General features: G+C 44.8%; 1 protein-coding gene across 9 annotated transcripts in view; it reads left to right on the top strand.

Annotated features, from left to right (window-relative positions):
- The window catches only part of ANKS1B (ankyrin repeat and sterile alpha motif domain containing 1B), a 456219-nt gene that overhangs the window by 39981 nt on the left and 403797 nt on the right, over positions 1-12441 (top strand). For all 9 annotated transcript variants that reach the window (XM_078376055.1, XM_073000243.2, XM_020803323.3 and 6 more), the window contains one exon: positions 10190-10486. In XM_078376055.1, coding sequence (XP_078232181.1) covers positions 10190-10486 — 297 coding nt within the window. The remainder of the gene's footprint in view (positions 1-10189; positions 10487-12441) is intronic.

Below are 12441 nucleotides of genomic sequence, written 5' to 3'. Positions count from 1 at the left end.
AGTGGGAGAGATCTGCTGGAATTTCTTCACCCCAGTTATTAATCTGTCTGCCGAATTTTGCACCAGTTGAAGTCTCTGCATCAGCCTCAAGGGTAGCCACATGTAGAGGGCAGTGCAGTAGTCTATTCTTGAGCTTACAAGGGCATGAATCATCATCGTGAGTGCCCTCGCATCTAGATAGGGACACAGCTGGGCAATCCTCTGAAGATGGAAATGGGCTGCCCAGACCACAGATGCCACCTGGGTTTCCATGGGGAGATCTGGGTCCAGGAAGATGCCCAATCTGCGAACCTCACTCTTCGTAGGAAGAGTCACCCCCTAAAGGAGAGGGAGTTTCCCAACCTACTGACGCCGAGGCCACCCACACACAAGATTTCTGTCTTGTCCGGATTCAACCTCCTCATAAAGGAGTCATTGAACCTACATCCACATCGTGCCAGCTATGATTCACAGTACTTCATGATATCGATGCAGCATAAAAGTCTTCGAGCTATTCTTAATCTACAGGTTATTGGCAAATATATTACAACAATGTGCTTCCAAATAGTGACTGTTACTGATCTTCTCCTTCTACCGGAAGATGACTGGTTCAGTATGACAAATTTGAAAGATACTTATTTAAGACATAATCCCATTCCATTCATCAGTGACTGGGTCTTGACATTGTCTTATCCCTTTTTCAGGACTTTGGCCTCTGCCTCAGCATGAAAAAAACCTCACCTGATTCTTGCTGAGGATATCATTATTATAGGAGCCAAGTTGATTTCATAATCAGCCTTGAAATCTGTTCCGGAGTCAGAGCCTGAGAGATCACCATGATACCATTGTCCTTTGCAAAGATTCAGCAGTGCATATAATCCTTAGGTTTCTTGAACTCACTACTGTACATCCACTGTTATGGTCCTCTGCTTTGCAAAACTCTACATGAGGCTCTGCAACCCTGGTTTTCTATTATTACTATCCAGTTTGCAACTTGAAACAACTTTGGCTCACTCTTTCTCCTTCTGTCATGCTTTCCACTGGTGGGAGCCTCCCCTGCCCACTCATTTCTAGGCATGCATTCAACTGCTGACTATCTCAGACAATGTGCTGTTCACACACATCCAGCCTTGTCTGATGTTAGTAGTGGAAGCATCTAAGAAAGACTTGGGTTGCCATCGTCTTCATCAATGCACAGAAGGAGAAGAGTCACCAAGAGAAGCCCAATACCATATCAGTTTTTGTAGAGTTGTTGGCAGTCTTCGAGGACTGTGAAATAATCTTCCCACTATTTGCCAGGATCATAGCCCACAGACAACTTCATTGTCATCTGGGCAGCTAACAATAATATAAGAAATAATATTAAAAACAAGATAAAAATAAATTAATACGCAAACAGGGTGGTAATCAGTACTGCTGTACTTTTTGCATTGGTGCATTCATGACAGTAGTTTTTGTGAGCAGTGCATGTGTATGAGAGAATGAACCATCTGATCAACCAACTTGACAGATCCCAACAAGGCATACACCAGTGGGAACTTTACCCTCACCCAAGGTTCCCGCTAAGCTGGGCGTACACACATGACTCTGCTTCCCTCCGCATGCCATTCTGCATACTTATGTTCAAAGAATGGTTATGTTTTACAGATTGCTATCGCTCTGAAAAGTAATTCCAATTTCCTCACAACATGTTGCCAGACAGATTGTAAAGATGACCATGCTGAAGTATAAGAATTCCATTGTTAATTATTCCAAGCTACTCTACCAGAGCAATGAACCACTTCTACTGCTTATCTAAAGAGTTTCCTTATCTCACTTGTGTTGTCTCAATCATTAGTCTTTATCTCACAATACTGACTTGGCACCAGATTTTGGAGAGATTCTTGTTTTGGAAGAATGCTCCTTTTCACCCACTACTCCGTACAGTGTGCTTGTTCAAAGTTTAAAATTTTAGAATTACAGGTTTTATTGCAAATATTTACTTTCAAAAGCAGTTTTGTCTTTCAGTTTTTACAGACATGAATGGATGCATATAAATGTTACGCAGTGCAGTAAATTTGACCTTTTCCTCTTAATATAGCCCATTTTCTAGTTTCCAGAGTAAAAAAGTAAGTAGAAATGTGGCAGCTTGGAAGTTTTGAAATAATTACTCAGAGTTTATAATGTCCAATTATATTTCTTCTAATTAGAAAAATCCTAACTCAAGAATATTTTGTTTATGTCTTCTAAAAAGTAAATCCTGTTGAATTTAATGAGGTTCACTCCCAGATAGGTGGGTACAGTATAGGATTCTAAACCAAATGGGTATTTTATCTCAGTATGGTGTAAATCAGTGTTCCTCAGCGTTTTTTCAGGCCACGGACTGGTTTGGGGCTGCTGGCTCCCTGCGCGGACCGGTTGGCGGGTGGGGGCACCCCCGTGCCCACGGGTGGGCGTGTCGCACTTGTGCGCATGCGTGACACGCCGCTTCCGCTCATGCGTGAAACACCCACCTCTTGGCTGAGCCTGGCCTTGAGCGGAGGGGAGGTGGCTTCACCATGGCGGCCAGCAGCCAGGAGCAGGCTGGAGCCGGAGCGGAGGGCAATGACCTCGCTTCCTCCCAAGAACTGTGCCTCTCCCAGGGGGCCCCTGCCTGTGCTCCTAGGCATAAGAGCCACTCGACCACTCCAACAAAGACACCTGTAATTCCCCTTACACAGGTGCATGCACAAATGGGAGGGGGGAGCCCTATTAGCCCCTGTAGGGATGGAGCAGTGTGACCCCAACCCGGCCTGGCTGCCGTATTCCTTCGTGTAGGGGCGTCTATAGCGGAGTGATGGGAAACCCTTCCCCATTCTCCACCTTGAATGCAAGGCTCCGCGGAAGCGACAACGGGGTGGGCAAGGGAGGCGAAGCCAGTGTGTGTGTGTCGGGAAATGGGGAAGCGGGCAGGGGCTCAGGCACCGACCTCCATGGGCTCGGAGGACTCCTCTTCCTCCTGCTCAAACTCTTCATCTGGGCTGAAGCTGAGCTTGCCCAGGCCTTCCTCGTCCGGTTCCCGCGGGCCCGCTCATTGTAGTGAGAAGGTGATGGAGGGTGAGGTGGCCCAGGAGCATGCCAGCTCCAGCCTCACCTCACAGGGGCCACCCCAGGCCATGCTCTTTGGAGACTGCATGGCGAGGAGAGCCAGGAAGGAGCCCGCAGAGTGTCCCCGCACCACCTCCCCTCCCCGGGGGTTTCCTTCCTGCCCAGAAATGACTCGCCCACTCCCTCAGGGGAAAAGCCGGCCCCTGAGTACACTGCATTGCCCAGCAACAAGGGAGGGCACACCGCTGGGCCTGCTGGAAGATGGAGTCTGTGTGCCTCGCTGTGGCCTGTGGGAACTGTAGTTTGCCCAGATTCTTCCCCCCCCCCGAGGTTGTCGTCCTCCGCTCCGGCTCCGGCCTGCTCCTGGCCTGGGCTTTGCTAGGACCAGTAGCATGACCATCAGCTGCCCCTTCCACCTTGATCAAAGAGATCCGCTGGCGGCGGTCATGAGCCTGGACTCCCCGCCTTCCCTGCAGCCAGCGGCAGCTCAGCTCCTCGTGGCTGGTGGCCAGGTAGTGTGGGAGGGAGCAGCGGCTGCCACCAGGCAGCCACAAGAAGCTGAGCTGCCACTGGTTGCAAGGAAGGCGAGGAGTCCAGGCTCATGACTGCCGCCGCCAGATCTCTTTGATCAAGGTGGAAGGGGATGCAGAGATTGAGGTGGCAGGTGGTGGAGGCTGGCCTGGCTGGTCTGCAGCACCCGCTGGCACTCCACGGCCGCCACTTCAGCAGCATACTCAGCCAAGAAGGCATGGAAGCCCTCGTCCAGGAAGGCCTGGCTCAGGCGCTCTGCCTGTCAGCTTGAGGTCCTCCAGGGTTGAGCAGGCCGCCGTGATGAAGCCGCCTCCCCTCCACTCAAGGCTGGGCTTGCCCAAGAGGTGGGTGTGTCACACATGAGCATGAGGGGGCATGTCACACTCGCACACATGCGCACAAGCTCGTAATACCAAGCAAGCACAACACGCCCCCCCCGTGTGGGTGGGCGGGGGCGGTGATCCCTGTCCGCGGCCCAGTCCAAGGCAGCCCACGGACCGGCACCACGCTGCGGACCGGGGTTGGGGACTGTGACAACCCCAGACCTACTGGAGTATGCCACACTTTAATTAAGCTGCCACCAACCATTCCCTATAAGGAGTCACACAGACCAGGAATGGATTTTAACAAATAAAAGAACAAGGTTTATTTAAATAACAAACAGGGTAAATAAAAATATCAAGTAAATAAGATACTGTAACGTGGCTTAGTCTCAATCATACATACAACAATTTGGTTCACACAGAACACTTTAAAGGAAAGCACAGACCCTGAACCTATCAGTTCTGGCTACCTATATAGAAACCTGAACCTATCAGGTATGTACAAACTGACACACAGTTGTACTCAGTCTGACACACAGACTCCCACTCCCCACTCTCCACACAAGCTCCAAATATATATACAGTACAGCACCTCCCCCCTGATGTCCCGCCTTCCACTCCCCATAGGATGGAACTTTCCCTCCAAACCCATGACAGACAGGTACCATCAGTGCTGTATGTAACACCTCCCCTCTTTATAAGTTGTTTTGCAGGGGAAAAGCTAAAGTGCTTTTCTCCAAAAAACAACCAGGCTCAAAACATATAAACAGTTATACAATAACATACAATCCCATACTTACACTCTATGTTAAACATATTACTTATGCATTTAAACAGTAACATTTACAATACATTAAGTTACCTTTATTAATACAAACCAAGACTGATCAATAAACAGGTACAATTAACTTTTGGTCACCAAAATATACATAGTCCATATTTCTTTCGCCGTCTTCACTCGTCGGGTCTTCTTGACAAGGCGTCAGCAACACAGTTCATTGACCCTCTGACCACCTTCACTTCAAAGTCATAATCTTGCAGGTTTAAAGCCCACCTCATAAGTTTACTATTATGGGTTTTCATTGTCTTTAACCACTGCAGTGGTGAGTGGTCAGTGCACAGAACAAAATGTCTTCCCCAGATGTAAGGCTTGGCCTTCTGAATCGCGTATACTATGGCCAGGCACTCCTTTTCCACTGTTGCCAAATGTCTCTCACCTTTCTGGAGTTTCCTACTCAGGTAGGACACTGGATGCTGGTCACCATTTTCATCCTCCTGGCAAAGAACTGCTCCTACCCCGCAGTTAGACGCATCGGTGTAGATGATGAACTCCCGGTCGAAGTCTAGAGCACGCAGCACTGGATAATTGATGAGCGCCTCCTTCAACCTCTGGAACGCCTCCTCACCGTCGCTGGTCCACGGGATGCGGTCATCAGTCTTCTTCCGCGTCAGATCGGTCAGCGGAGTCGCTATCTCGCTAAACCTCGGGATGAACTTTCTGTAGTAGCCCACCAACCCAAGAAATGACTTGACCTTTTTCTTGGTGTTGGGTCTGGGCCAATCACGAACGGCTTCTATTTTGGCCTCCAGGGGTTTGATCACTCCTCCCCCTACTATGTGACCCAAATATTTTATTTCTGGGCTACCCAGCTGCAGTTTGTTCTCTTTGCAGGGCCTAAGCCAAAGCACTTCCTCCCCTGGGTTAAAGTGCCTCTCCCTGGCTTTCTGGTCATACCAGGCTTTCTGTCTAACCTTCTGAGCTTGCAGGTTCTCTGCTGCTAGCTCTAGGTTTCTCTTTAGGTCATTCATTAAAGAGTCTATATATGTCACAACATCTTGTGGGTCATCCTGGGTGATCTGTTCCCAATTTTGTTTGATTAAATCAAGTGGACCTTTCACCCTTCTCCCAAACAAAAGTTCAAACGGACTGAACCCGGTACTGGCTTGTGGCACTGATCGATAAGCAAACAAAAGGGATTGCAGCTTCTGGTCCCAATTGTTTGGATTCTCTGCCAAGTAAGCCCTAATCATGCGCATTAGAGTCCCATTGAACTTCTCCGTTAACCCATTACTTTCAGGGTGATAGGCAGTGGTTTCCTTGTGTTTAATTCCACAGATTTGCCATAACCGTTTCATGAGCTTCGATGTAAACGATGTGCCCAAATCTGTGATTATTTCTGAGGCAAATCCCATCCTGGACATATACCCCACCAAGGCATCTGCCACTGTGTTAGTCTCGATGTTAGTCAAGGGTATGGCTTCAGGGTACCTCGTGGCATGGTCCACAATGGTGAGAATGAACCGGTTTCCCCTCTTTGTGGCCTTGGGCAAAGGTCCCACAATATCCACTCCTATACATTTGAACGGGGTGTCAATCACAGGCAAAGGGCACAACTTCGCTTTGGTCCTGTCACGGTTATTTCCCTGCCTCTGACACACATCACATTGTTTACAGAACTCCGTGATCTGCTTCCCTATTTCAGGCCAGTAAAAATTTTGTGTGATTCTCTGCTGTGTTTTGTTCACCCCTAAGTGCGCAGCAAACATGTCAGAGTGCTCCCTTTGTAAGATCATGGGGCGATACTTTTCAGGTACCACTAGCTGACTTCTGATCCCATCTCCCCCTTTTGAGATATTCATCAGGGTCTCTCTATATAAAATTCCCCTTTTCTCACGAAATCTCGCTGTGGTTTCAGGTGTTAGCTGGGTGTCTGTCACCTTTTCAAAACACTTTTGGAGAGTGGCATCTGCCTTTTGCTCTTGGCCAAATTTGCTGTCTGTGGTTAAGGTTTCCACCACAGCTTCGGAACTACCCTCATCTGCTTCCGCCTCGGGCCCTTCAGTACCCCCCTGAACTGTCCCCGTGGTGGCTTGTGAGCGTGTAATCACTAGCACCCGTTTCACATGTTCAGCCAGGTCATTTCCCACGAGCACGGCTGCTGGCAGAGTCGATGAAATCGCTAGCCGCCAAACTCCCCTCCAGCCTTGAAAGCTCACAGGTACCTCAGCTACTGGCAGTGAGATCACCTGTCCCTCAATCCCTGCCACCTTCAGGCTCTCATTTGGGATTATATACTCCCTAGGAATAATATCTGGATGGCACAGGGTCACCTGGGAACAAGTATCTCTTAGCCCCCTATACTGATGGTCAAGTATTCCTACGTCCACCCCTGCAGTCTCAAACAATTGTGAATCTGTTCTCACTAGTAAGCAGCGCTTGACCTCCACAAGAGGACCATTTTCCTCAGCCTGATCAGCAGATGTAACTGTTCCAGATTGAGTAGCCATGGTAACAGGCTCCCTTAGTGGCAAGGAGCTTTGCTCTGTCTGGACACAGAACACAGCTTTTGGCTTGGTTCCACTCAAATCATGAGGCAAATTTCCCTTTAGCTGCTTCCATTTCTCACACTCTGAGATTAGGTGGCCCTTTCCCTGACAGAAATAACATTTTCTGCTGTACTTGGAGTCTTTCTCATCTGGTTTTGGTTTTCCCTCCAAAATCTGGTTCCTGGACTGGCTCTGCCCAGAAGTTTTATCAACAAAATGGCCGCCCATTTTTGGCGGGCTCTGCACTAACCCTTTGGAGTACTTAGGGTCCCATGTTTCCCTCATGTTTTCTTCAGAATAATTCAGGTTTTGATGTTGTGCCTTAACCTGTGTGCCTTCTTTTGGTTTCTTTTCTAGCTGCAATTTCTTCTCTTTTATTCTCAAATCCAGCTCCTTTTGCTTAGCCTCAAACTCAGCCCTGATCTGTAAAATTTCTTCCTCAGCCCTAGCTTTTATCTCTTTTACTTTTTCTTCAGTCTTATCTCTGATTTCTTTTAATTTAATGTCTTTTTGCTGATTATATTTTTCAAGATCTTGCTCACTTTGTCTGACCTGAGCCTCATACTTTTCTCTTTCCGAAATTTCTTCAACTGATAAATTGTTATTTTTCTTATTTAGGAATGTTAATTTTAATTGTGCCATTCTAATTCTGTGTTTCAGTTCCATCTCTTTCATCCTCATGGCCATTCCCCTTTCCTTGGCATCTGCCTCTGCCTGACTGATTTCAGCTCTTTCTCTGGCCTCCCTTTCCAATTTTCTTAACTCAAACGCCATCCTCTCTCTCTCCAATCTTTCTTCTTTTTCCATTTCTACCATTTGGCTTCGAGTCAAGGGCATAATCCCCCCCCAGAACAGGCTGCCTTCAAAAGTCAAGCCTCAAAATAAAGCAACGACTTTTTTCCTTTTGCCTCAGGAACAGCCTTCTATAGATTGCTGCTGTTCCTTCAGCACTAACTTGCAACTGTTGCCAGGCAGAATCCACCCCCTCTGCTAGGCCTCTCAGCAGACAGGCTAGATCACTGTTACTTCACACAGCTTTGCCTCAGCTCTTTCCCGCCAAAACGGGTTGCCTCAGAGCTCCCTAATCTAGTCCCCAATCTGAGGTGGCACGTTCTTCCACTAGCGTACCTCCCCGTGAGGTAAGCCTAGAAGATTACCTACGCGCTCTCAGATTGTCCCTGACTAGACCCCCCTTGCTCTGGGCACACTTGCCAAGGCTTTGCTGGACCACTGGACAACTGGACCAGTCGTATCCCACACGCTGGACACCAATCAATGTGACAACCCCAGACCTACTGGAGTATGCCACACTTTAATTAAGCTGCCACCAACCATTCCCTATAAGGAGTCACACAGACCAGGAATGGATTTTAACAAATAAAAGAACAAGGTTTATTTAAATAACAAACAGGGTAAATAAAAAGATCAAGTAAATAAGATACTGTAACGTGGCTTAGTCTCAATCATACATACAACAGTTTGGTTCACACAGAACACTTTAAAGGAAAGCACAGACCCTGAACCTATCAGTTCTGGCTACCTATATAGAAACCTGAACCTATCAGGTATGTACAAACTGACACACAGTTGTACTCAGTCTGACACACAGACTCCCACTCCCCACTCTCCACACAAGCTCCAAATATATATACAGTACAGCACCTCCCCCCTGATGTCCCGCCTTCCACTCCCCATAGGATGGAACTTTCCCTCCAAACCCATGACAGACAGGTACCATCAGTGCTGTATGTAACAGGGACCCCTGGTGTAAATAATAAAATGTGGATGCAAAATGTAATAACTAGGTATAAATTGTTATTTTTAATCAGTCTTTCTTATTTTACCTAATATTTGCATCTTATAAAACATGGGTACAGCCTTTCATCTAATTGCACAATATTTGTTTGGTGCAGTATATTCTTATGTTCTTTTGCAGTAGTATATATAGTTAAATTTGAAGAAATACTGTGTTTATTCCTTTATTTTACTAGAGTAATTATACATATCAACAGGATATGAATCCCCACTTGGCCATGGAAACTCATGGAAGAGTAGAACTGGTAAAAGCACTCCTTATATTTCTCACTTACCTTGAAAGCCCTTGTTAATGTCACATAATTTGTCTCACATACATACACACGTACGTGTGTGTATGTATGACACAAATTATGTGACATACGTGTGTGTGTGTGTGTATCTGAAGATCTTGCTACAGAAAGAAGGCACATCTGTATGTGGAGAAGACATAGCTATTTCCTCCTCATGTGCCTAGAAACTAGCATCAAGTATTCTGGGAGAAAAGTCTCCAGAGCAACTTTTGGAGGATATGGGCGGAATTAGTGACATCCCTGTGTAAGGAGTGCAATGGAATCTGCTGCTCATGTAATGGAATCTTATGGTTCAGCCTAGAGTTCTTGTAGCATTGGAGTGATGCCATGAGCCAATCAGTAATGAAGTGATAGTCACAATTATTAGTTCTTTGTATAAAATGTAATGGATCAATGGGACTAACAGTTAACAGCAATAGTGTTTATTTTGGTTTGTTTATCTATGTGCAAAATCCTGCTCTCATACTAGTATCATGTGAATGGTAACTGTGATAACTATGCTATTTTTCTCTGTTTATTTGGTAACAGTTATGGTTTCTGTTTGGACAGCTTATCTAGATGTTTATATTTGCATTCGTTTCATTAAATACTGAACCAAATTTGTAGACTTCATCAGCCATCACATGAATGGCCATGGTTCATGTTTTTCCTCCTGCTTTAAGGGGAAAGACTGCACAATGTACAATACAAGCATTGAGTTGCTAAAGCTACTTGACCTCAGCACTATCAGTAAAAGAATTACTTTTGAAATAATATCTCTTAGACCAATTTCAGTGTGCTCAAACAGCTTGCCTCAAAAACTCTTTTTTATAGTTATTGATAAAACACTTCATGATTTATTTTCTCTTTTAACAGAACAATGAAAATGAAACAGCTTTACATTGTGCAGCCCAGTATGGACACTCTGAAGTGGTAGCTGTTTTGCTTGAAGAACTTTCTGATCCAACAATAAGAAACAACAAATTAGAGACACCATTGGATTTGGCAGCTTTATATGGCCGTCTGCGAGTAGTGAAGATGATAATCAATGCATATCCAAACTTGATGAGCTGTAATACGAGAAAACATACTCCTTTGCACCTTGCAGCTCGTAATGGTCACAAAGCTGTTGTACAGGTTCTACTAGAAGCTGGAATGGATGTCAGCTGCCAAGTTAGTATTGTTTTTTAAAGCTATTATTTGAATAAAGACTTGTGGATTTTTTTCTGTTTTATATGACACAATAGAAATATTTCAAATGCAGGAACAAGTGACACCTTTATTCAGCCATTAAGAATATAAAACAGAAAAAAACAGTGAGCATTTGATGGTAAATCATCTTCTTCAAGGCTGTGCATCAAGTTCTTGTGGGTAGTTCCAAAATTATATACTGTTATTAATGTGTTCTTGTGTTCTTTTGCAGTTGTACGATAGATAAATTTGAAGAAGTGCTCTTCTTCTCTAGCTAAATATAAATTCTTGGAGTTTCAAAAAGGCAGAAAGAGGGAAGAAGGGACCCCCAGAATGCCTGATGGTCCACTGCTTTAATAAATAGGCCATCAATTCCAAACTGCTAGCTGAGGAGGAGCTTGGAACTAACTGGCATACTGCAGCCATTAACAACTAAAAAGCTAACCTGGCCTCAACATCAGCCCTGTGGATTTGGGACATTAATAACAGTACAGTATATAATTTTGGAATTACCTACCAGAATTTAATTCATAGCCTTGAAGAGGATGATTCATCACTGAAAGCTCACTTTTTGTTTTTTGTTTTGTTACGTTCTTAATGGTTGAATGAAGGTATCAACTGTTCCTGCATTTGTATTGTTTCGACAACCGTGTGACCTTTTCCTGATTTTTCCTGAACAGAAGTATTTGTAACCCCATAATGAAATATCACAAAGTAATATAATATTCCTGCAGATTGGATAGAAGAGTAGAACAGACAATCTGACTGCTATGAATATATCAGACAATTCTCTACAGTTCAACATCTGTGCTAACCTCCTATTGCTGCTGTCCCTCTGGGTGTATTTCAGATTGCTGATTCTTAAACAGAGAACCCTGACATAATAAATACTTACTCTTCTATTTCATATTCCATGCAATATCAAAGCTTGTGTGGGAGCATAGTCTTTTGTGCTTGCAACAAAAGGGAAGAGCATATAAAGATGTTTCAAGCTATGCTGAATTAGGTAAATTATGGTGTCTGGTGGGGAAGAATCAAAAAATATCAATTAGAGAGCTCTTCCTCAAGCAGAGCTCTTCTAGCAGAAGGCAGATTCTGAATCCAACTCATAGTATGCATGTAAAATTTGTCAGGATTTTGGCGACAGTAGAAATGCGCAGAGTTATTGAAGACACAAGTTCTTCTTTGTTGCAAGACGGTTGTATTTACAGATATTTACAGGCAGGCATCTCAACAGCATGGCAGGAACTCTTTATACAATCTTGCATAATGCATGGCAGCAAGTGGTGGAAGAGGAAGAGAAAGACACAAAGACACAGTCCACTTATATACATGTACATGGCATTTTTAGTCCAATCAGAAGACAGATGACTTCATCCTTTGCACCTGGTCTTCTTCTGGTTTCAAGACATTGCATCATCTCCAGAGTGATTCAGCATTCTCACATCTGTGCACAATGGCAGCTCGTTAATGAAACACATACATGTTCAGGCCTACAAAATTTCTATATCTGGACAAAATTATGTTAAATATGTGTTGTTTGAATCTACTCACTGGTGATCAGAAAGCTTCGGGAAATTAGAAATTCCTTATAATATTCTTTTCCTACCTGTTGCTACATCTGGCTGCTTCCATAATTTCTTGGAATTTTAAGGAGCAGGGGCTACTTTAGTGATAATGATAATGATAACCTTAGAACTGCGGAGTTGGAGGGACTTTATGGATCATTGAGTCCAGCCCCAGTCAAGGAGGCACAGTGGAGAATCAAACTCTCAACTTCTGGCTCCACAGCCAGGTATCTAAACCACTGAGCTATCCAGTAGTTAATAAATATATTTATTCTCTAGGTGAATGGTTTCCATCAATATCAGTAAATGCTAATGTATGGCTGTTGATCATCTATCTGTTTGATGTGCTTTATTTATTGCCAAACATCT

The sequence above is a fragment of the Pogona vitticeps genome, chromosome 5, assembly GCF_051106095.1.
Source record: "Pogona vitticeps strain Pit_001003342236 chromosome 5, PviZW2.1, whole genome shotgun sequence".
NCBI lineage: Eukaryota > Metazoa > Chordata > Lepidosauria > Squamata > Agamidae > Pogona > Pogona vitticeps.
The sequence above is the reverse complement of the archived record's forward strand: the minus strand, read 5'-3'. Positions and strand labels throughout refer to the sequence as shown.